Consider the following 25,941-nt stretch of genomic DNA (forward strand, 5'->3'; position numbering starts at 1 on the left):
GAATCTCATTAGTTTCTTGTGTGTTTCTCCCTGTCAATAATCCTGAATCCAGACTCTCTCTATTTCCATCCCTCTCTATCTGTCAATCAGCGCCGCCTTTGAACTGAAAACCACTCCGACCAACTTCAACTCACTCAATCCGAGCGGCTCGGCTCCTTCTCCGGCTTCCTTTTTCCTGCCAAGATTCCCCTTCTTTTTTAGTTTTGTACCAACCCGCCAGAGCTTTTTTTTTTGGTGGAAAACGCCAATACAAGAACCCCAAACTTAAACTCGGACTTTCCTAGATCCCCGTGATCTAAAAGGGTTTAAAACTTCGTGTTTTTTTTTTTTTTTGCCCACCCTCCACCCAACACAAAAAAATTTCTGCACGGGGAAAAATGCCGCAGCTCAACGGCGGCGGAGGGGACGATCTGGGTGCAAACGATGAAATGATTTCCTTCAAAGACGAAGGGGAGCAGGAAGAGAAAATTTCGGAGAACTCCTCGGCAGAAAGGGATTTAGCCGATGTCAAATCTTCGCTTGTAAACGAGTCGGAAACGAATCAAAACAGCTCGTCGGACTCGGAGGTAAGTTGCACGGTAACCGCGGGGCTCTGGCCTAACGTTACGTTTCTGACATTGTCACGCTGATAGAGACACTTTACAGGAAAGTTCACCAGCAACCCTCGTCGCCCGCTGTGTTAACTTTAACGCAACCCCTTGTGTTTCATTTCATTTCAAGGCGGAAAGACGGCCTGCGCCTAGATCTGAAACTTTCAGAGACAAAACAAGAGAAAGTTTAGAGGAGGGTGAGTTTCTGCTTTATTGTTCCGCTCTTGTTTTCCTATTTTGCAACCATGACAGTATATGTGCCAGACGGAGGGGCTTTCTCCTCCGCTTTACTCCTACCATGCATTTTTTTTTTTTGTAAAGGGGGGGTAAAAAAAGTTATCAAGGCCACTTTATTAAAAAAAAAGTTTTCTTCTTTTTTCTCCCCCCCCCCCCGCCATGTTAGCTGCGAAAAGGCAAGATGGAGGGCTGTTCAAGAGCCCACCGTACCCGGGCTATCCGTTTATAATGATCCCCGATCTCACGAGCCCCTACCTTCCCAATGGATCACTTTCTCCAACAGCACGCACAGTAAGTTCATTTATTTACAACTGTATGTGCACACACACTCACACACACACGCACACTCACTCACTCTCGCGCGCGCACACTCTCCCGGGCTCCCGGGGTGGACACGGAGTGTCGTCGTCCCACAAGTGCAGCCGATAGAAGCGTAGCGCCAAGTTTAGCAACTCCCGCAGTGTAAAGTGTACAGTAAAGTGTTGTCACGCATGTTCGACCGCAGCCCGTGTTGGCTGCGGTGGACGGCAGCTAGCATGCTAACAGTGCTAAGCGCTAGGACGCAGGGCAATGAAAATGGATATTATGGGTTTATGGCAGGTCATGTGCACTTGACATTTCTACATATATTCGCCCTGAAATTGTAATTAAATGCACGAGGAATGGTAAAACTATTATATTATATAATAATAATAATAATAATTATGTTATTATTATTGTATAGGGTTTCATGTATTCCAGGCTACAATTGCATGTTTCTTTTTTTTTTTTTAACCCACTGAATAATGCAATTGGCTTGTGTTTGCACAGCCTCATCAAACATGCCCTTTTTTCTCTCACAAGCTGCATGAGCATTCAGACCTTTACGCTGGCTTTCTGACACACTGCAAGTAGTTTGAAGCAATGTAAAACCACACAAATAAAATCAATATGCAAATGAGCCTTTCACAGTGATTTGCATGTGTCAAAACCTATGAAGACATTATGTGAAAGGTGCATGCATTAACATTTTATATATTTTTTTTACAAAGCATAAAATAATTATTTCTTCTGTGTATTTGTTTTTCAAAAGTGTGCTTTATTGAATGGAAATGGTTATGCAACTCTGCTGTGGTCTGCATGTGCACCATCTTTGTTTCTATTGAGGAATCCACTGTCTTAAAAAAAAAAAAGGTAAAAAAAAAAGCATGTGTTATGTAAACCCATATTTATAAATAAATTCATGTTATTTAGACACAATCAGCCATGCTATAATTATGCACACTTACTCATTTGCTCAGCACCTCGCTAGTCCCACTGGGCAATGGCAATCCTTAAGCGGCATCATTTTCTCAACCATGGGTGTTTTTTAGCCCCCCTATTTTAAACGGTTGCAATTACAAGTCTGCGCTTTAGGACCTGTCATCTCATTTTACAAGGTTAAGGCAAAGACCAGGCATTAGGAAATATGACCCCTCCACCACCTCAGCTTTGGCTAACGAAACTGATATTTGTTACATTTTTTTCATGCGCTGTGCACACCTTGAAAATAAATGCACATGTGATACATAATGCTTTCTTTTGTGTTTGACACAATTTCTGCTTTTGAGTCGCTCAAGTTCTCACGTAAAATCATTTTTTGCTGCTTACACAATTCTCTCTACGCCTGGGTGCTTTATATAGTTTAAAAAAAAAGATTTTATCATTCCCGGAAAATGCACTTATGAGAACATGTTGCCATTCTTTCCCTCTCAGTCAGCCAGCCTTGTTAACGCTACTGGCTGGTATGCAGAATTAGTCACTCATTATTCTCATCAGCACTGACACAAACGCACACATTCACAACACACATGATTTGAACTGAGGCGCTTCCTTGTCTCAGTGGCAGAGGTTTGTAGTTTTCTTTGTGCCTATCACAGCACTGTGCCCAGCACCAGTCGAGGAGCGCTCGTTTCATTGTGCCCATGCAGCAGTTAGAAAAGCAGCAAATTGTGCAACGCGGCTGGAGGATGCGGCGAGACAGTTTTGACTCTTAATTCCACCTCTGAATTACTATTTTTAGAAAAAGAAGGATCTTTTTTTAAATTTAAATATATGCTCCATGCTGTTACCTGTTGTTTAGTTCCCTCTCTGCTCCACTTGCTTGTATGCAAGATAAAGTCAGAGCAAAATCTAAAAAACACTGCTGTTTATTGACACGTTTTATTTGCTTTATTCACATATTAGCAGACGTTTATTACAGCTGAATTCAAAGATGTACCTGAACAGTGACTGTAGATGATGAGCATGGTTTTCGGCTTGCAGTGATCTTCCCACTGTACAGCCCGGCCCCCACTGTCTGCAGCGCCCTGTGTGTCCGGCCATTAGAGCTTTGAAGTCAGCGCCCGCTGTAATATAAATGTATTAGACTTAAAGCTGGCATAAATAATTCACCTGGACATTGATTAGCTGTCTTGCTTCCTAACATGTCATGTGCGGCACTGAATATGACTGCGTGTATTATTGGAATGAGACTTTCTATGTCCTGTCATGAAAGGGTTTGATTCTCCTTGCTATTCCCTTCATTTATCTTCTCCTGCTTCTCTTGGCTTGGGCGATGCTGTGATATTTTATTTTTAGGATGTGGATTTCAACATCTAGGCCTTTTTTATTTTTATTTTTTTTATCTGTGTTTTTGTATTTAATATAAATGGTTTAAATTGAGGTAATGGATTTCTGTATTTCTCAGAGAATACAAATCTTATGAGTTTAGATTTTTTTTCTCTCTCTCTCTGCTAGCACTACTGCTGCTCTATCTGGACATGTTACCTGGTTTCTGCGATTTTTGTTTTTGCATGACTTGAGTGGGCAAAAAAAAGGAAGAAATTCCTGCATGTGGCGGTTATCATAATGTGTCTGACCTCTGGGAGCCATAATCAGTCAGAATTAGTTTTTCCTACCATCTAAGTCCAAGGAGGCTCACAATTTAGTATCATTTAGCAGTTTGACATGACTTTGTGCCCGGGCTTTAAAAGCCCTTGTGTCTTCCTCTCCTCCTCTCCTCTCCCTCCTCCTCAAACCTCACACAAAGGCCTGCTGGATCCCTGGGTGCAGGTTGAATTGGAGAAGTGGCCTGCCCAGTTCACCCCGGTTTTCTATCTCCTTTCACTTTCCCCCTGTTCCCTTTGCTCTCTCTGTCTCTCTTCCTCTCCCCGTCTACCTTTTGTTTCCTGCCGATGCTAACACAGGGCTTGTGAAAAAAGGCGGCGGGTTAACTGCGGTGCTGTGGGCTAACATCACACCTCAACAGGTCTGGAGACGCCGAGGCTCAGGGAGGGAGAGCAGGATCTGGGCGGCCAGCTCTCCTGCATCGGGCTGCAGGGCCGTAAATCCACCGGCTTTATTTACTGCCTCTCGGACTTATGAATGTTAAGATATTTGACGCCACCCCTGGCCCCATAATTCTCCAAGCCTGGAGACTTTTGGCGGAGGTTTTGAGTTTCGACGTATAATTACGAGTAGTTTAAAAAAGAACAAGAAAGTAGGCGTGGGGTGGGGTGGGTGGGTGGGGGGGGCAAATGGGGGATGAAAACGCAACACCAAGCATCCACCGCTGTGTTTAGAGTGAAAAAAGACGCTCCCAGAACCCGTGGCGATTCTACTACAAGACGGTGGAAAGGCTTTGTGTGGTTGAAACAATAGCTTTTCTCCTCTTTTCCCTCTTTGTTCCATTTTTGTGCTCGTGCCAGGATCGCTCGTGTTGCCGCGGATTCACCTTCTTGAAAAATACATCCACTTTCATACAGGCGGACTTCTTCCTTTATCATTCTTATTTTAGAAAAGACATAATGGAGGATTTTCTGGTCAGATTATTGTAATGAACATGCCGAAGTGAATGAACCGCCACCTCCTTTGTGCTCACGTGCACACATTGCTGTGGCCTTATCTGTTATAATTGACACAGACAGACAGTATCTTTCCTAAACGTGGCAGCAGCATAAGCATAACAATGGTATATCATATGGATTATGTGTGTTCGGCTGCTGTAAATGGATTCTTGGCTGTGACAAGAGGAAAGATGGTTTAATGCGGATTTAAAGGATAGGGCCCACACCTTATCAAATTGGCTTTACATGTTAATAGGACCTAATTGGTGTCCGCGGGGGGTTTCGTGGCACAACGCGGCTGCATTTTGTGCCTCTAGCCGCAAAATGCACTCTGAGTTTAGTTGGAAGGTTGCGCTCCTTTTGTCTTGCAAATCACTTTTGTTTACAAAGTATGGCGGAAGCGCCCCCTCTCTCTCTCTCCCTTCCACTACTTCTGCTTGTGCTCCATCTCTTCCTCTCTCTCTCTCCCTCATTCTGCTGTTTGTCTCATCCTATGTGAGGAGAGCAGAAAGAAAAGGTCCTTATTTTTCTCCGACTCAATAAACAGTCATAAAAAGCACAATCTGCTTTGGATTTGAGGAGTTAAGTTAGAGAAGGGAGGGGGGCACTGGGGGCTGGGAAGCAAAGTTTGGCACCATTAAATAAAAAATTGGGGCCTGCTAGACATTAGCGGTGCACAGCACATTCTCAGAGCTTAATTAGTCCGAACTGTAATTGTTCATGGTCTGCCAATAGGAGTAATGCTCAGGAAAAGTGGAGTTGCACTAAATCGGCCCAGGGTTTTTAAAACAATAAATCACTTGCATATTTGTGCCGTGATTCAGATGGAGGCTCGACCTCTCCCATCTCGACATGTGGTAAATTGTAAAGTCAATGAATCGCAGATGTAGGGGTTTGGGAGGAGGCGGTGGTGTGGGGGGGGGACTCAGAAAGAGAGGGAGAGGGAGTACAGTAAGGTTTTGTTCGTGCCTGGTGAATGAATGGAAAAGATTTGTGCAGTAAATATTTACTGAGGATATATATATATATATATATATATATTTTTTTTTTTTCTTCTCTCAGCTAGCGGGGCTTAATTGTCTAATGCTGATGATGTTGGCAGGCTGAGGCGTGTGAGAGCTTACGCGCCCGTCGATCTGTCACTCTGCTTGAAACACCACGGAGAGGCAACCCCCCCCCCCAAAAAAAAACAGTCACTTTGTGAGTGTGTTTCTAATCAGATTTTTAACTAGTGCAAAGGGATGAGGTGGTTCCCTGGTGGCGGTGTGCGCTGGGCTTGGGTGTAGCCAACCTTCAGCTGCAGTCAAGTCTGGTTTGGGGCTGAACCTTTTTTTTAAATTAAATCATTGACTTCATTGTTTTTAATGTAATGACAGCTAATCTGATGCCTAATTTTGACTTCAATGTAGCAGATTATGCCTGTTACTCATTAAGTCATAGCACAGGCTGGATATTTTATTTTTTTCCTTTTCTTTTGGTAAAACAAATTATTCTCAGAATAGATAAATCTATTACCACCTCCTGTATCCGTGCTTGTTTCTGTCAGTAAGCCACCACACTCTGCTTTTCTGTGCCTGAGCAAAGGAAAAAAAGGCATTAGTTTAGCAGCTGTGCACTGGTGCCCCCCCCACCCCCACCCCCCCCACCCCACACACACACAGGCCCCCACTGCGACCCACCTCCTCTCAAAGCCGCACCCCCCCTCGCTCCTCTTTCTCCCATGCATTTCTATAGAGCTCAACACAAAGATAGTACTGTACATCTGGAATGCAACTTTTGTCATCTGTTAAATATAGGCTCGCTCTGCTCCTGGCCCACAGGATTTGGGGCTCCCTGAAACATGGAAATTAAATTACTGTGTGTGTGTGTGTGTGTGTGTGCGTACATGTAGCCACCAGTTAAATGTGTATCCACATACGGAGCATGTTGGTTTATTTTTATTTACAGTTTTTCCTTGGTAGGAAGCACATTTTGCACTCCCTTGAATTGTTGGCAAGAGATATGCACAGAACCAGATATGCATTTGTTCTTTGAGCATTTTCTCATTGAATTTCTTTTTTTAAAGAAAAGTCGGTATTTTTATACTTTAAACATGAATATCCACCAAACTTCCTGTCTGTTTTTTTCTGAACACATTGCTCTTTTGGAATTTTAAATTCTTGAAGGTCAGTGCATAGCTGATCTATACACGTGTTGACAGTATTGGTTGGTAGAATATGGAGCTTCTTCTGATTTCCAGACAATAGGGTGAACTTACATTGAGCTGTTTCGAATAAAGACTTATTGAAAACGGTGATATAGATTATAGATGATGAGATTGTATTATAATCGTTGCTGCGCTGCATCCAACTGAAAAGATAAGGTTAAAATAACTATTGATCGCCTCTTTTAGATATAAAGGTTATGGTTAGGATTAGCTAGTCTCAGGATGATTACCTGTAGAATTGGTATTTTTTTTACGAAGTGTCATAATTACCAAACCTGAGAATTTGAGAAGAATTCTTCTAGTATTTTGTCCTGTGCAGCTGTACATTTAACCATATGTTTTACCATAGTGCATTTTTGGTTGAGCAGAAGAAATCCACAGAATGTTATGTGAAGCTCAGGTATCACTCCAAACATACTTCTGGTATGTGCATTTCTCTTTTCTTTTTTTCTTTCTTCCTTTTCCCCTTTCCTTGAATGTGCATATTTCTCTAAGTTCATTCATAATGGGACCAGAGTGCTCCAGTAGCCAAATGAGTTCACCAGCAGCGGAGAGAGAGGGAAGGGGGGGGGGGGGGGGGGGGGGGGGACTGGGAGGGGGCAGAGAAAAGCGGGAAATGTGTGTTTGGGCTCTGTGTGTGTGTGTGGGAGTGGAGGGGCGACAGCGGGGGGGGGTGGTGGTGTGCGAGGGTCGGACGCACAAAAGCCGTCTGAATAGAGCGCATAATTGCTGTTAATGCCAGGGCAATGAGAGCAGCGACAGTTCCTGGTTAGATGTCCAAACAATAGTGCCCCTAGGCTTCACATTTATCTTCCCGTTTAAACAAAAAACAAAAAACACAGCAGGGACTAAGCGGAGACGAACACACACTGGAGCAGGCGAGTTACAGTTTTCAGCCACGCTTGACGAGCAGGCATGTGTTCATGTGTGTGGTTTCTCCCCCCCCCCCCCCCCCCCCCCCCCCTCTCCTCCACGTCGCTCTCCGCCCTTCCCACACTCATTGTCATCGACAAATTTGCCTTAAAAGCTCTGAGCGAGAGGGCCGCTGTGAAGCTGGCGGGATTCTGGCGGTGCCGGCCTTCTGTTCGGATCGTGGACTGTGTTTGGGAGGTCAAAGTGCACCAGCGCTGACATGCTTTTCGTTGGGAAAGGAGCTTCCCCTCTCACCCCTTTTTTTTTTTTTTTACAACAACTGATAGGGAGTGCTTGAGGCTCCACTGAAATGTTTTCCCTCCAGAGCTCGTGTCTGTGTGTGTGTGTGTGTGTGTGTGTGTGTGTGTGTGTGTGTGTGTGTGTGTGTGTGTGTGTGTGTGTGTGTGTGTGTGTGTGCAGGGAGGAGGTGCCACACTGCCATCACAGCTCTTAATGATCATGTCGGGCGAGATAATGACTAGCCATGCCAGTGTGCAGTGAACACCTGTGGTACACCAGCCTTTTATGGATGTGGTAGAATGCTGTGGAACGCACCACAGAAGAAGAATCTCATTCACTCTAATGTCTTTTTTTTAATACCTTTTAAATTGTTTACACAAATAATCAAACAGCAGCGGTAGAAAATACTGGCATTCTCAACATAAACAATTATGTTACCTCAGCTTATTTATCCTGTGGTAGTTTAAGCTCCTATTTTCTGTAATATGTAATTACAACATATTAAACATTAATATCAAACTATGTGCGGTATCAAAATGAGTTTATCGACATCCAGTTTAATATGCAGATGTTGTTATTCAGCAGTCTTGTTTTTGTACCCAGTTTGTATCTCCAGTCTTAATGTCGTCAAGGGAATTTCTGTGTGCCGATAATCTGCTCAAAATGGCTCAGATGGGGAGGAGGCACTCTGTGTGTGCTAAACACATAATGGAGGAGTTTAAGGTGATAAAACTCCAGTCAATGTATTTTTGATCTACTAATTAAACTTTTAATTGTGGCAGGATAAGCTCCGAGGAGTGTGTGCGATTACGTCTGTGTTTTGGGAAGCGGAGTGAGTCGGCTAATGAGCCGATGGTCTGCTTGTTTGTCGTGTAAGGTGCTGGATTCATAACTGCCCGCAAAAGGTGAGGGAGGTTTCAGAGTGCAAGCAGAAATAAATGAATCTGCTAATCTGCGGCTTATGGTAGGATTTTGTGTGTGTGTGTGGGGGGGGGATGTTGGCGAGATTACTTTAAAATGCACAAGGCTAATAAAATGTAACCCCTTTACGCTGGCGTGCCGCGTGGACCCGCGTTGGATTCTTCTCTTTTTTTTTATCTTCTAGTTGATGAACTAATTCCAGTGGAAAACAGATTAAGGGTAAATTCCCTTAAACCAGCTGTTAGAAACCTATTTACCCACAATACTAATGCGCCTCTTGTAAAGAGACAGCTGTCAACTTGTGTACAGCACTAGCTAACATTTCATGTGAACAGTCTGTCACATCCACACGCAGCCCACGCTGAGCATGTGAGCATCCCAGTGCCAACCATTATAATGTAATGTGTTTATTTGGCTCCAAAATTCAGCATCAAGCAAATTTCAATAAATAACAATGTTATTGTATACAGTCTGTAAACAGTGCTTTGTATTTTAAATTAATTATGTTTTATATTGACTTGCAAAGAGTATTAGTTTTTCTTATTTTGTTCCCTCAAAATGGGTCCTCACTTATTACTTGTTGTTACTATGTTTAGACATTTTTTGAGCATGTTTTTAGCCTTAAAAAATACAAATTCCACCCCTGACCCATCCTTGTATTCATTCCCCTTCCAGTGAGAGGCCGTTGGGTCGGCCGGGGTTCGGGGTCAATTCCAAAAGTGAACAAATTGACTCACAGCACTGAGTGAATTGTCAATTGGCTTCCTCCCTCCGGGGGTCAGAGTGAATGGAGCGTCTTGTTTGGACAACTGTCCCGAGGTGAGATGGGTGGCCTTCACCGCTCAGCCAGAAGGGACAGACAGACAGACAGACAGACAGACAGACAGACAGACAGAGAGACAGAGAGACAGACAGACAGACAGACAGACAGACAGACAGACAGACAGACAGAGAGACAGACAGACGAACTGACAGACACTGGTTGCGGTGGAAAACAATGCAGTCTAGTTATGGTGGGTCGATGGGGAGAAAGTCAAATATCAGAATATTTTTGACCAAAATACCTCAATATTGATATTGAGACGATACTGTAGGATTGACCATTGGTACTTTTACAAAAATATTTACACTATAATCATCAGTCCTTTGGCTATAAGGACTAAGTGGGAAGAAAAGAGAAATACTAGAACATAATGACATCAGTTCACTGTTATGAAGCTATTAAAACCAGCAAAAGACAACTATCTCTACGAGATACAAAATCGAAGACGATATCTAAGCAATACGGATATTATATTAATATATTGCCCAGCCCTGTGTCTCGTCACCCTGAATTAACTGCTTGATTGGGATAATGACCTGCAGTGCATCGTGGTTGGCAGCTCTGATGGCGTCCACTGCTGAGGCCTTGGCACACGGAGGAAGTAATGAGTGTTGTCTTCCTATAATAAAATCAAGCCTGAATGACAGCTGATTTAGTAGACCTCTGTGTTAAGTATTAAATGTAGATTAGAGCTGCACATGTTCCCGTACTCGAGTTTACGTACTTTGGCTCGGGTGTGCTCCGCGGATAATTATTCTACATCCTGGTTTGTTTTATGACGGGTCCTGACCCAAAATCGGACGCAAATATTATTCCAGCATGTTTCCCTGTGGCAGTCCCTTTTCAAAACTGTTGGAGTGAGAGATTGAACTTGTCTTGGCTATATGTAAACACTCTTTAATCCTTATGTTCTCCCAAAGTCATATTATTTTTCAGCAGGAGGGAAATTGTTGACGCGATTTGTATGTGAAACATTTTTGAGCGTTATGTGCTATTTTACTTTGCTATCTCCTCTGATGCAAGCCAAAGGCATGAATCTGACACCTGTTCAGTCATAATGAAAGTTCAGATTTCAGACGAGCATCACCGAGCGGGGGTGGCCTTTGTGTCATGTGATGCACGTCACAGTGCCCTTTAGAACCAGGAGGCTCTTTATCTCCACTTTACTGCTCTCTCTATCTTTATTGGCAGCCGCACTTTGCATATTTGGAATAAAGATAAAATTCCAGCTTCGTCATTACAGGTGGCGTCAAGTGGTTACGATTTCAAGATGGATCCTTTAGCGACGTGACGATTCCAGTTCTTTTAATAGCTAATCTCTCTTCTGTGGGAGGTCAGCGTGGGCTCCGTCAGTCAGTGTTTAAGTAGCCGGCGCAGGGCTCTGGCACATTTCTAGTAGATGAGTCCAGTTTTGCATGTCTATAAAAGCCCTTTGTCTGTTGGGGATGACCCTTGCTGTTGTGAGGCCTGTATCTGTCTCTGCTCAGGCAGGCGGGCAGGCCTGCAGTGAGGATGCAGCAGCTGGCCGGGGCCCAGGCACAGGAATGCTGTGTGTGCTGTTTAAACAGTGGCTTGTCTCAGTGCAGGCCTGGAGGAGCTGAGGGAAGGAAGTTGCTGCATGTTTACATAGCTGAATTGTCCTTTGGGCCCCCCCAGTGTCTAATGCACTTCTGTTCAAACATTCACAAGTGTGGAGATGACCCCCACTGATGCTGGGCTTCACAGCTATGCCTTCACCCTGCCTCTGCTCTCTGTCTGCATGCGTGTTTGTGAACAATGAAGACTCCTGGCCACTACTTTCTTCCCCACTGTGAGTGTTTGTTGCTTTAACCTGGAGGCTCGGGCGATAGATACAAAAGTATTACAAGGCTCAATTTATCACACTGAGACATAAGGGATAAGAGATATACAGACAGATGAAGAGATAGAAGGTCCTGTCCAACAAGGAGCCAGACATTGACATACGGCGGAGTCGTCAAGCTAATTGTTGTTTAAATTACCTGTTATGATCCGATGACAAATCTCTCACGCGCTTGCCACCAGAGCGGAAAATGCATCCGGGGGATTGGCATGATCATCGCGAGTGTGTAAACCTGGCTTCAACAAGATGGATAAATGCAATTATTGGGCAGACCTGGAGAGGAGAAAATCCATTTAAAGCCCGTAAAGCTAAGCAGGGGCCGTGGTTAATTCATTTGGCCAATTTACGGGTGATGTACGAGTGTCGGGGCACATTAGTCAGGCGGGGGAGAGGTGAGTGTGTGTTGGCCCAGTGTGTTGGGTGAATGTGGGTGTGTATTTTTTATTTTTTTTGTAAGGCGGCTACACGTGAAGATGCTCGTCGGTTGTAGAGCAGTCTCCTTGAGACCTATTTCCCTACTCCCTTCTACTCCTCACCCCCTTTCCGTCTCAGCGGACAAAACAAATGGAGCCTGGACATGGAAATGACAAAAAGATGCACTGAGTGCACTGAGTGAGAGGGAAGAGGGATTGCTTTGCAAATGAGGTGGAGAAACGTGTCTGTGGTCGGCTGGGCGGCAGAGTGAGTACCGCAATGCTTCGCAATAACGAGAGTTCAGTCAGGTCCCGTCGTCCAACCACATCCTGCGAGTTTAATGACTGCTTTCTCTATATGCAGCAGTAGTGGCCACGCTGTGACCATTCATAGTAATTAAATGTCCCAGAAGAGCAGATCTGTAACCTAATTTCTGCTTCTCGTGTCAATCAATGAAGTAACTGCTCAACAAATATTTAGATTTCTACGTTTTTCGACCCTCCCCTGGCAGCTACTCCTTCAAGCTGTCAGAGGTAGCATGGGAGCGCACACTGTCACTATTTGCACCCCCCCTGAATAAATATTTAAAGTTTTGGAAAAACAACAAAAAAGTGATTTTGGAGAGAAACCAGACAGAAGGATTTACGATACACGTTTGAAGATATACAGGATGTGAAACAGGATTCAGCAGAAAATAAAAGGTTAAAAAGATAAGGAAGCTAAAGCCCACAGATCACAGTGTGAAATTGAACCACCATCTCACCTGGTGATCGAGACAGAAGTCCGTAAAACTAGGAACAACCCTGGTCCTGTAAAGTAGTGTTGGTTTTAGACATGCTAATGCTTGTTAATGACGTGGTAACATACCCCGCTAATGTTAGCTCCTGAGGTTTTTACATTGAAATGTATCATTTTAGAAATGCACATCTTCCTCCAACCTCTCCGGGTAACGAGTCTCACCATAGCACAACGTTTAAGCTCAAAATCGACCAAACCTTCCTGAAAATGAAGACGATGTGAACTGATTGCACGAGAGTCTGTGGAGCGAGAGGCTGTGGAGCGGATCCGCATAGTTGTCGTAACCTGATCAGAGCCAGCCGTTGCTACGCTATAATTGGCCGTTCTGCGTTTGAGGGGCAGGACTTAGCGAAGAATCAATTAGAAGTGAGAGAAAGATAATACTTAGAAAGGTAAGAAAGGAAAAAAAGAGGTAGTAGGGTTAGTTCTAATATTGATAGTGTTACAATTCACTCTCACCCAGATTGACTTTCATACTCTCTCTGAACTCGTGAGTTTCAAATTGAGTCATAACTACAGTGTGGGTCCCGCAAAGCCCTCTCCACGGTGACCCGCTCACCTGAGAACTCTTTCCTTCTCGCCCGAGCACTTGCAGTCTCACCTACGATACTTCCATGAAAGCTCGCCAGCTGCTAAACGCTTCAAGTTATTTTCGTCTGTGCTTCTTGTTTGAGCGCGGACGGACTCGTGTTTATCAACTCTTGCGACACACTGACATTAGATGGCTTCGCTCCGCTTAGTCTGTTACACAGTCATTGTCTCGCTGGAGCAAAACCACTCAACGGTTACACAAGCTGAGCGGTATGCAAAAACTGTGGTTAGATCATAGCCGGGCGGGTGAGAGGCGTTGAGGGAAGCTTTGGTTTACAGCTCCAAGCCACAGCCTGAATTCAGGCCGGGTTTCGCTATCAGACAGAGAAACATGAGAGGCTAAGACCTCTCTCACTATGCCGATGCTTTTTAAAGTGGTTGAGATCACACTTAAGTGCCTCTTGGTTCTGTTGATTTGGTTTGCCGGTGTGCGTACATGTTTGCAGTCTTGTGTCGGAGGAAGCGTGTGTTAGCATTTGTCACCTGACTGCCAGGCGGCTTCAGGAAACCAGAGTCAGTGTGAATGCCGAGGCTTGTCAAAGACAGGTGCCAGAGTGCTGCCGCCCGAGCCTGCCGTTCAGCAGCTGGGGGAAAGCCTGCAAGGCCCACAGTGGAGTGTGGGCCATCGGGAGACAGCATCAGCTAGAATTCCCTGCCGGTGGGGGATCAAATGGGCAGGCCTCGCTGCAGTCCTGTGGCTTAAGCCTGAAACATACCAAATGCGCCTGTGCATGCACCTTCAGCAGCGCTCTATATACCATGCATACTCTTGCAGTTCTATAGTGCAACTTTTTATGTGCTCTAAAATAAACTTTCAGCACGGTTGCTTCTGTTTTAAATGCTATAGAATTGAGCAAGCTGTTTTAATCTTACATATAATTGCACAGCTGGACTGATTCGGTTCTCATGCGTCAAGTATTCAGAGATTGTATAGGTAAGAATGAAACATTGCGCAACGATTTTAAAGTCCAGCTGATCTTGTTGTTTTGCTTTGCAGCTGCATTTTGAAGGAGCTGGAGAATGAGATTTAAACGCCAAAAATCTGTGCAATGGAAAGTTAGCAAATCCACAATGTCCCGTATTTGTGGAGATGGGCAACAGATCTGCACACATGCTATGATTACATCATTGCAGACTTGAGACCTGTCATGTGTCATCCTTCAGTGTTATATTCCACTGTGTAACATATGTTGCCTAATTCTTAGTAAGAAAATCAATAAAATCCTCTTTAAAATGTTTTATTCTGTTCTGGTTTGATGCTGAGTTTTTGCTCTGGATGTGTGATCATCAGATTAAATCCTACCTGGTTGCATGTTTCATTTACATTCAAAAGTCCTTTTTGATAACTCAAAATTAGGGAAGAGAAATCCTCATGTAAGAATGCCCCATCCACTCTTCTCAGTTGATGTCTTAATGTCTCTGACGCCTTGTGACCATTGTGGTATTAAACAGTGGTGCAGCCTCTTTCCCATTCAGAGCAATGTCTCAACTGGGAAGTGGAACAGGAAACATCCCCCGTCCTCTCAGGCTCGTGGGGTTGTAGACGTGCCTGGGAGCCATTACTGTAAGCCCTCTGAGCCTTCGAGGGGAAGTTCCATCGACATTTTCTTCAAATTTTCTAGAACTCGCCTTTTGGGATCACTTTGAGTCCTGCAATCTGAAAATCCAGTGCTCTACATATGCAGATCTAGTCATCATCTTCTCCTGATCCACTTCCTCGCTTCTTCCCAGATGCTTGCCCACCCTCATGGGAGAACAACTGCTGGCTGTCGTCTATAGGCCGGGGCAATTCCTCACACTGACTTAGAAAAAGAAAAGAAAAATGCATGGACGTTTTCTATATGCTCCCGCAGATCATTTTACAGCAGTAGACGTGCCTCTCGACACAACTGTTCCCAGTCGGTGGCGAGCTGCCAGTCTTATTACGGTCACCAGTAGGACAAATGTCTTCTGCGTGTAGTTTTCACACACGGTCGTAAAGCTATTCAAGCTGTTGAACCAAACTGTTAAAGCATTTAATTCCTGACATGAGTCCAGCCAGGGCATTTATTTAGCTGTTATTTAGCTGTTATTTAGCTCTATGGTCGGTGGTTAAAATTTAAACAGGCTGAGAGGCCTCACTAGCAGTTTGTGACGAATAAATGGCAAAACTCGGGCCTGAACTTAAGGAGAATCTTGTTATTTGGCCGGACAGCTCGATTTTTGGAGCTCCCTGGCCAAAGATTGAGACGCTGTGGTCTGAGACGCTGGGAAAGTCGAACTCTAATTGTTCACAGAAGCTATTGGCAGGAAGAGCTGAGAAATGATGAGTGAGTAAGGCATCAACGGTGCGGGGGGAGGGCGGATGCTGAGATGAGACCGCTCACACTTTGCTGTTTGGGGGTTTCCGAGGCCCAATGGGATGCTCCCCAATGACACTGGTTGTGCTAAAGAGAGAAAGAAAAAAGTCTAGAAAACCCAAATCTTTTTTCCTTGGCTCACTTTTAAGAGACAGACACTTTCTTCACGTTTTAAATTGGGCTTGTCATGCGGTTTCCTCAACTGGGCTGCCGGGAGCCGACTGTTTCCACATCGGCCAATGTTCTCGACCAGTTTTGGTATCGAGGAAAAATAAGGGTCTGCTTTTTTTCTGGCACTGATCACTGTGGTATTAAACTTCCAATTTTTTTTCTCGCAAAAGTTAACACAGCCGTGCGCTTGTCTTCTTCACGCCTTTTTGATCTCTGTCACAGTTGCTTGGCAAGAGGCACATCTGCCTCTCTGTCACTAACACTGCCACGACCCTGTAACCCCCCCCACCCCGCCTCCTTCCACTTGTCGCGTAAATCCAGTTTTGTGGTGCACCATGATTTAGCAAATAACATCAGTAATGATTCAATTGGGTATAAAGTAATTGAGAGCCGGCCTGCTTGCCATCTGTCTGGTGAGATTACTACTTTCTGTGTAATTAAACGTGTGACCTTGCGGCCGTGGAGGGAGGTGCCAGTGGGCAGCTACTGCCAAAGAGCTAGGCCGTCTTATTTAAAGTTGGTGGAGGCTGGATAGGTTTTTTGGGGGGGGGGACAGGGGGGCTGTTTAGCCCAGCTGCTAAAGATAGCACAGGCTGATGTGAGTAGAGATTAAGTGGTCTCCTTTACATGGACGTGTCCTGCGCATGTATTCACACACACCATCGAGCCCGTGTCAAAACCCAAGTCACCAAGCCTCGGTCAATTTAGCGATGTGAGAGGCGCCCCGCTGAAGTCGCCGTGATCCCTGTGTGCACACAGTGTAACCAGGAGAGGGTACAGACGCTGGGCCCAAAGTGTGTGTGTGTGTGTGTGTGTGTGTGTGTGTGTGTGTGTGTGTGTGTGTGTGTGTGTGTGTGTGTGTGTGTGTGTGTGTGTGTGTGTGCTGGTGGGGTCACGACAGGCTGAATAGAGGCTGCTGTTTTAACTCTGATTTTATGTGTGGTTTTGTTTTGACTCGTGAGGTTTGGTTTCCCTTGGACAGTGTCCAGAGATTACAAGGCCTGCTTCTCCTCAGCTCTCCTGCGAGGCCCTGCAAAGCTTTGTGATTGGATTTCAGTCCTGATCTGGTTGTTTTGCGTTGTAAACAGGACATTAAAGACAGGGGAGATGGTACGCTAATGAGTCTTTCAGTCAGTGTGTGTATGGTGGGGCGGTGTTTGTGTGGTTTACAGCCTTCATCCTCTGCGTCCTTCCATTGTGGTCCACAACGTTGTCCACACCCAGTCAAGAAGAGGAACTAAAACCCCCGTAGTATGCTGATGACATACAGTTCATACACGAACACAGGCAAAATGGAAAAAGACAGTTTTTTTTCAGTGTGGGCTGGATGGTGTCTTGCAAAACTTCCGTCCAGTGCCTGGAAAAAAGAAATCCCGCTTGTTCCCCCAAACAAAAATAACCATTTTAATTACTATGGTTGTGCTATGGTGCAGCCACAGTGCGGCTGGCAGGGCCCGGCTGAGGTGGCACCGGCCACTGGGGATGGGGACAAGGTCTGGGCCGGCCTCCAGGGAAATTACAGGGTTTTGAGGAGGAGGAGGAGGAGGAGGAGGAGGAGGGAGGTGAAGTCTGCCTCCAGTCCCAGCCCAGAGAGCTACTGTTTGCAGCTAGCGTCATCTTCGCCCTCTAAGGATAATTGCCGATGTACTCTGTGTAATCGTGTTTTTTTGTTCCAAAGTTAAGTTCCATTGTTTCAGTCAGAGCATCTGCCCAGCATGCTGACAAAAAAATACAATTTTAGTTTTTCATTTTGAAATGACATATTGTCAAATAGACTAAATGTTCATGTTCCATTGTTTCTGACATTCTTACACTTCTGTTCTCTCTCTCTAACCTCTTCAGCCATCTCCCTTTTCTCTTTTTCCACCTCCCTCTCTCCACCCAGCGATCGCTCCCGTCTCTCCCTCTCCCATCTCAGTATGTGCTCTGATTACCTCTCCAAACTGGCAATAAGTTGATTGCTTTACAGAGATGATGTAAGCCTCTGCCCTAGGGTACATCAGGTTGGATTTCTCTCGCTTTATCTTGTAAAGCCTAAATTAACAGCTGGTTTGGTTGGAGTTCTCCTGGATCTGACTAAAGGATTAGGCTTGGTTCTCATGCGAGTCAATCCGGTTTGATTTATTGCAGGTCTATCAAAAAAGATCAATGGGAGTCCTTTTGAAAGTAAATCCTTAATCGCTCTTTGCACTTACGTGTCATCATTGTGAATTTTTTCCCCCTCCTGTCTATCTCTTGCTCTCTCCTTTCTCCATTCTCACTACCTAATTCGTATTCTTCCCTTACACCACTGCCTTGTCTGTTTTTATTTTATTTATTTTCCTTCATCCTTCTACACCCCGCCCAACCCTATCCGTGCTAGCGATCCGCCTCTGTCAGTGGTATCATGGTGAATCGTCGGATAGATTTTTCTCTGCTCTCATTAGGTATCCATTGGGGCAAGGCAGCCCTAAGCACAGTTTTAGCATCCTCTGGTTGCGATCACAACCAGAATGAGACCCTGCCGCTGCCGCTCTTTTTTTCGCCTTCACCCAAACTTCACCTAAATCATGCCCCGTCACCCTGGAGGTAACGAGGAAGATTAAGAATGCATATGTTTTGTTGTCAAAACCTTGGACTTTTGGGAGAGTGAGTTGTTTAAGACCGTGTTGAAGTGTTTTTGATATCAGCCTCAAACATCCAGGATGGGTTCGCGCATTGACCACTTCTTTCTCACATCTTCACTCCCTCCAGGCATAGATGCTACCACGTGAAAACAAAACAAGTGCTAAAACCGATTCTAAAAACATAATCCGTACTTTCAGCCATCTTAAATGGTGGACTGCTTATTTTCTTGCACATTTAAGTGCACATGCTTCCCTGTCGACAAAATGATAGAACACTCAATTGACACCCTGCTGCATATTTTTCTCCAGACATTTGTAAAATAACCTGGCAGCTGTGGGGAGCGGAGGGGGTTTAAGATCGCACTAAACTCTTCCTCCCTCTTCAGCGTTCTCTTTCTCCTCACTTTCTCTTACTCCCCCATCAACAGGGCTCATTATGGGATCTTCAGCACCCCCTCCACTCCTTATTCTCCTCTTTCCTCAATTTCTCAAGGCCATGACAATCAAGGAATCTGTAACTTGCCGAATTCAACCAAAGGGCTCGATGGATAAACGGTGTTGACGATATGCTGATGAAGTTTAGGCTACATGTCCTGTAGATGGTTCCCCCTCAGGTTCTCCTCTCTATCCACCACATATCCACGTCCCTGAATACTCTGGAGTCTCTTTTTCCTATGTTGTGATTATGTGTATGGCGCGGAGGGAGGTGAAAAGGTCTCTAGGTCGATCGATGTCAAATTCAGGTGTGAACTCCTGGCATGCTCGGTGAGCTGGATGGCTGGCAGGCTTGGGGATGGAGGTGTGGGAGTGGCTGTTGAGGGGTGGAGGTTGGTTTTGTGTGAGGGGTGGGGGATCCACGGGATACGTGGGAAGGAAGGGCTTGCTGTCAGCCAGCTGGACCTCTTAATCCTACAGCCTTGGGGAAAGGGTGTGTGTGTGTGTGTGTGTGTGTGTGTGTGTGTTTTTGTGTGTGTGTTTGTCTCGCAGAGATTTGTCAAATTTAGCACACCTCTGCTCCCCTCTTTGGCCCAGCTGAGCCCACAGTGTGTGTGTGTGTGTGTGTGTGTGTGTGTGTGTGTGTGTGTTGTGTTGTGTGAGTGTTTGTGCTCCAGTGAGAGACAACCAGGATTTCATGTGCACTGTGTTTACTGTAGTCCTCGCTTTTAACGGCACACTGTATATTTATGTCGAGACGACACAGCCTCTCACCCCCTTGATGTCGGAGAGGCGCTGGGGGTTGGTGCGAGGTGGAAGTGGGGGAGAGGCTGTCCCGCGTTGCTTGTTGAGGGTGGGGGAGGACGGGGGGGTTTGGGCAACAAACACTGCCAGCAACCCCCCGCTCCGCTCTGCCCCATTCCCCCCCCCCCTTCATGCCCAGCCCTCTGCGAGCATCAAAACGCCTCCTCTCTAAAACTTGTGTGTGTGCACTTTATCCCGCTCTACGTCACACTGTAACTAGCTGGCTGATTGCGTCATCCCCTTGTCATTCATTAGACACAAAACATACTATTTAGCCACATTCCATGCAAGCTTCCTCTCTTTTTTCCCCCTGCTCCCTTGCCCCACCACCCCCCTCTCTCTCTCTCTGCCCCACTCTCTCTCTTTTGGCGTAGACTTTTGCATATATCACAGGCTGGCAGGCTAAGAGCTTGGGACTTCCCCACGCCACACTCCAAGCCTTTGATCCTTTGCTTTGGAGGTAACATCAAAAGGAGAGGCATAGAAAGGCAGCTACTACTGTGAAGTTCAATGTTCAACTTGATGGCTTGGCTGAGGGCTTTTTTTCCTCTCTCCTCCTCTCCTCCCTCCCTCCCTCCCTCCTCCCGCTGCTCCCTCGATCCCTCCGCTGCATCCCTCAGCTGACAAAAACACACAGTTGTAGCCAAGGTTTTTTTTGTGTTTTTTTTCTTTCTTTCTCCCGTGCCTCTGACCTCACCTCCATAGAACCTATCTAGCACAAAACAAGACCTCCTCCCCGGAAAACTCAGATATACAGATGGGGTACACACAGATTCAGTCGTTTCTTTTTGATGCTGATGAGGGGAAAAGGTGCAATTCCAGCGCCCGGCCCTTCCCTGTCTCTCTCTTTCTTCCCCTCTCTGTGTGGATAACATGCAGCATCCCTACATTGCAGCTGGTTGCATCAATGCCAAGCCAGGTCCAATGTAGCAGCGGTGGTGGATAGGTTAGCTGGAGGAAAAGGGCATCGCACCATATTGCTTTCTGCACGCCCCCTCTGTGTATGGATCCATCCTCACTGTCTACGTCGCTTCTTCTGAATGTGAGAAAAAGAACGTGTCAGAAAATGCTGCAAGGAGAAAGCAACCAGAGCAGCTTGCTGTGTTGACATAGGGCACAGAAAGCTTGCAATCATTCGTTCACAGGAAAACAATAATGATGAATGTCTCAAATTCATTATGCAAACTCTCCAAAATAAGGCGGTATCAGATGAAGCTTTGCCTTCCAGGCCAATGCCAGGCTTTTCTGTGGTGTAGTCAACTGTATTTAAATGACACAGACTTGATAAGGCGATCCAGAAAGCTGAGGTGCTCTACTAAATGCCTTTTTCGTCTTTCATGAGCTTCCCTGTCTGACTGTGCCAATTAGCAAAGGCGTGTGGCCTGCTTTTCTTCTCCTCTTTTCCCTGCTCCAACTCTCTTTCTAGATAGACGCTCTCTATCATGCTACCGCACGCACATACACACACACACACACACACACACACACACACACACAGACACACACTGCTGTACACACACCAAGCACACGTTTGGTGTATCATTAGCTTAGTGTGCGGGGAGGCGTGCGAGCCCGGGCTCTCCCCTGCCTTATCTCCATGTCAATCACAGCGTGTGTGTGAACATCAGTTGTAATGATCTCCATCCAGCCTGTCGGTGCGTGTTAGCGCCTGGCTTCCCTCGCCCCCGGAGCAAGCCGTTCCCTAGCTAATAGATGCAAAATTAAGCTGATCAATAGATGGCCTCAGCTCATTATTGACATGTTATCGCGGCGTGGGATTTTTGTGCGGGGGTTTTATGCAGGGCTTGACAGAGATGCAAGGCGAGAAGAGCAAAAAAAATAGTTAGCTGTCTTCCCCAAATGGCTCAGGCCACTTTGTTTCAACCCTGCAGTGATATTACATTAAATTAATTTATTTTTACTCAATCTTATGCATGTAATATGTATTACGCTGAAGACGTTTTCTATTTATATTACTTGGCCTATCGGAAGAGTAATCCTCTGCTCAGTGGTAGGAAATGAGATGGAGACTTTGTAAAACGGCATATTAAAGATTCATCAATAATTGGCATGTGTGCTGCTGTTTGTGTTGTGGGGGAGGGAGGGGGGGCGGGCTCTTATGGACGGATCACCACGTGATTGAGCTAAGTGGTAATTAACCATGAGAGAGGTGTGTGTGTGTACTTATGAGCCTGTGCTTGTGTGTGTGTGTGTTCACGAAGATGCTGGTGTGTGTCAAAAAAAGAAGAAGTGGAGATACAGAGGGTAAGATGGGGGCTGCATCGCTGACAGAGTTGATTTGGAGGTGAACGCTGAGGCCATGTGGTCAGGTTTTGGAGGGTGGGGAGGGGCCTGACCCTCCTCAGGTCTTATTGTCATGGAAGCGTCTACCATTTTAATGAGCACCAATAACCAAGCCCTTATTACTTATTTATTCATTAAGCTACCGTGGCAAAGCGGCAGTACCCCACTGTGTGAGTGTTCATGTAATTGCTTGTGTGGGATTTTTCTTTTCCTTCTTTCATGCACGATATCATAGTAAATATCATGTTGCGTAACCGCAACGATTCGTTCGTTTAAAGCTAATTGAACCTAAGATAGATGGCCCAACGCTGATGAATTAGCCTGGATGGTTGGGTTATTGAATCCATAAGCCAAACTTATATTTGAGTTGAAACCCTTAAAATCCTGGGCTTTAGCTATGCTGAGGGAGTAGGCCTCATGAATATGGAGGCTGAACTGCTTCAAGGTGTATGTGCAAGTGTGAAAGAGACACAGAACAGACTGGCTGTTTGTTGGTTTCGTATGATGCTTTTGTGAAGATTAATTGCCTGTTGGTATGTGTGTGTGTGTGTGTGTGTGTGTGTGTGTGTGACGCCTTCAACATAATGCTTTCTGATTGATAACTATGCGTAGGTGGAATTGTGTGATAGCGTATAGTGTTTTCACTATATCGGAAGTCTTTGTGAAGCCTGAGAGTGTACACATTCTCTCCCTCTGAGGCATGTTTCATGGCTTCCTTATATCCAGTCTACCGTTTAACTAATTCATAGTGAACTCTCGCAGAACAAAACCAGACGCCCAACATCAAGGGCAGCGTTCAGCTCTCCTCCAGCACAATACCAAATACAGCGTTCTCCAGCAGAACGTGGGCGCTGCAATCAGCTTACTTTTTCTCCCTCAGCAGAGCTCAGCTGCTGTTCACCTTTTTAACTCCACTCTCCTCTCCACGGCCCAAACCCTGCTTCCTGCAAACAAAGGTACGCATATAGTGTGTGCATGAGTTGCCCAACCTCTTCTCCTCCTACCCCCTGGCCTGGCCTTGCGTAAGGGGCTCAGACACACCTATTCCTGCAGACGTGCCTGTTCACCTCCCGTGTAGCCTGTAAGTAGGTCAGTGTGTACGAGATTCCAAACCAGGAAGGTCCAGGTCCTGATCTTTGGCCTGCCGATCCATCAGCCTACTTCCACTGAGCTGTGGGTCCTCTACCACAACAACAATGTGTTTCACTGTATTTTCAGTTTTAATTGTGAAGACGTGTAAACGCTCATCCACAATGTTTATTACTCATAATTAATAATTGACAAAATGTTCTCAGGACTAAACCAGTCAATCCAGTTGCCTTTTGAATAAGCACATCTAGATATCCTGTTTCACGGATGACTTGACAATCTTCATAAGAAGGAAAGTAGAACTTTATTATGTTGGTGATTGCATAAAGCACCTTTATACAAAAAGTAGTTTTTAACAGTAACATAAATTATGTTTTAGTATCAAAATTTGCTTCATCGTTTGCTATTTTATAACTGAGCACTTTGCATCCAGATATTTTAAATTTGAGCCTTTACTAACAAGACTAGGGCGTATTGACGAGTAATTTCACTTAATACAAACAAGAGTAAATAGGACATCTCGATTACGCTGCACTTATGACACTGCAATTATAAGAACTGCCAGTTTCACAACATATAACGCAGTGTGTCACCCCAGTGGTCATAGTCGTGTTCCTGCCCGAGTAAAGGCAAAGAAAGAAAGGGGAATAGTCACTCATATAGAAGAAGCAGGAGAAGCACCTGGAAGCAGAGCCTGATGCTAAAGGTGCCAGAGCGCCTGTTCATTAGCGGGGCTGACGGAAGACCAGCCAGCTCCTGCTGGCCTTCACCCTCCCTGCCACAATATTTATAGAGCAGCCAACAGGCACTCGTAATGACCCAGGGAGAGGGACAGTGGGGAAGGGGAGAGGGGGCGCGAAAGTCAGAAATGGAACGCTGTTTACTTTCTGAGGCTTGTTGAGAAGTCGGTGTGTTCTGGATCGCCATCATGTCACCCTCACACTTCCTTTGAGAACACATGTGCATCCAGGTGTGCGTGTAGTCTTCTACCATAGTCTGTCATCATTTTCATTCTTTAATTAAAGGTACATTTTTGCTAAACGTTTTGACAAGTGGGAAACGGTTGTCTCCTTGGGATTGTTGGAGACACATTCCGTCAGCTACGTGTTGCGCAATCCTTTGAAACTTTCCGGTCAATCAGCTGGTGTTTGAACAGCACATTTGTCCACACTTGCTCAGTAAACAGTGTCGGAGCAAAGCCATACTTATCTCGTGAACCAGTGTTTAAGGGAGCGAAACTAACTTCCAGAACAGGCTTGATAAAAAGTCAAGTGTTCATGGAATTAAGTGTTAAGAAAGGATGGCAAACAGATCAGTTAAAAAAACAAAGACACTTTTTTTTGTCGAAGATGAGATGTTATGAGCAACAGTACCTTCACGAGTCTGTTCATATAGCCTCATATTAAGCGGTGAGTAAAGTCTGAGTTTGATGGAGAGGAGGGAGAGGTCATGTGCACATTCTCCATGTTTTTATTTTTGTTTTTTTCTGCAAGAAAGAGAAAGAAGGGGAGATTGAGGTGGAGAGAGTTGGCAAATGGAGTAGTGGTAGATGAGGTGAGGAGGGGAGGCTTTGGGTCAGGTCGGCGGCCCCAGTGCTGTCGGGGCCAGTGGAACCCCCAAGCGGTTCTGGCTTTGGAGTAAATATGGGCCCAGCGGACCCCTTCCCGCCCCAGGGCACACAAACCCCAGGCCTTCCCACATTTCACTTTTATTTTCCTGGTTGCAAAATGCCTCTGGCTATTAGAGCAGGTGGGGTGTGTTTTTTCTTCTTCTTTAATATCAACTCATAAAATGTGCATTAGTAGAACCAAAGCAGTCGTGATGGGCGCTCTTGTGTCTGCTAACTTTCTCCCAATTTTGTCAATATGTTATGATACTGAATTCGCTATACAGTAAAGTCCTTCCTCCACAGACAGGTCCACAGAAACAGACCCAACAATGCATCACACAGCTGAGCGGGCTGGGGATCTCTCTTTTAACCAGGGGGATTTCAAAGGGTCTGCGTCGTACTACGCATCTCCCTGCCTCATTTACAGGAAAATGACAAATTACATAACAAATGTGTTTTGTAAAAAGCACGTGCTTGCTCCTTTTCGTTTGCACCTGTGAGTGCCGGCAATATCCGCAACAGATCAAGACAATATGCTCAGCTCTCGTTTTTAAAGGGATAAAATTGTAGTCAAACTGGATGACTAATCTCTTAAGCTCGGTGCAGTTTACTTGCAGAGCTTTGAATGGGCTCCTCTTACCAGCCTTGATCATTTCAGACTTAAATAAAGCTCTTTAGTATAGCGGTCTGATTGGTGTAATCTGCAAGCTGTCAATCCCATCTCTGAGCGCTCTCCCAGAGGAGCTGCCGGGCCTGTCGACCAGAGTGCGCTCAAATGTGGGCGAGCGTTGTTGTTCAGGTGTGAATGGGTGAGTAAGCATGTACAGTATGTGGAGGGGGAGGAGGGGAAGTCGCTGTGAATGCACATGTGTTACATGTGTACGCCGCCGATGACGACTTTGGAGAGCTATGTCATGTCTGTTATACGAGGCTGCCACAGATGGGTCGAAGATCTGCTGGACTCTCTAGAGCAACACCCAGTATCCATATGCTAAATTCTAAACCCAAGCTGCTCTCTGGCTGTCTGTCTGTCTGTCTGTCTGTCTGTCTGTCTGTCTGTCGGCCTCTGCCTGTCTCCCCTCCTTTCTCGCATTGCTCACATGGCTGGGATGCCTGATGGAGCCCCAGTGGTCCTCATCATCTGTC

General features: G+C 45.5%; 1 protein-coding gene across 2 annotated transcripts in view; it reads left to right on the forward strand.

The window, feature by feature from the left end:
- Positions 1-377: 377 nt before the first annotated feature.
- Positions 378-25,941, forward strand: part of tcf7l2 (transcription factor 7 like 2) — a gene marked incomplete at both ends in the record, with an annotated part of 86,159 nt that continues 60,595 nt past the window's right edge. For both annotated transcript variants that reach the window (XM_079237701.1, XM_079237702.1), the window contains 3 exons: positions 378-566; positions 721-787; positions 994-1,118. In XM_079237701.1, coding sequence (XP_079093827.1) covers positions 378-566; positions 721-787; positions 994-1,118 — 381 coding nt within the window. The remainder of the gene's footprint in view (positions 567-720; positions 788-993; positions 1,119-25,941) is intronic.

This window comes from Taurulus bubalis (assembly GCF_910589615.1).
Source record: "Taurulus bubalis genome assembly, chromosome: 2".
NCBI classification, from domain to species: domain Eukaryota; kingdom Metazoa; phylum Chordata; class Actinopteri; order Perciformes; family Cottidae; genus Taurulus; species Taurulus bubalis.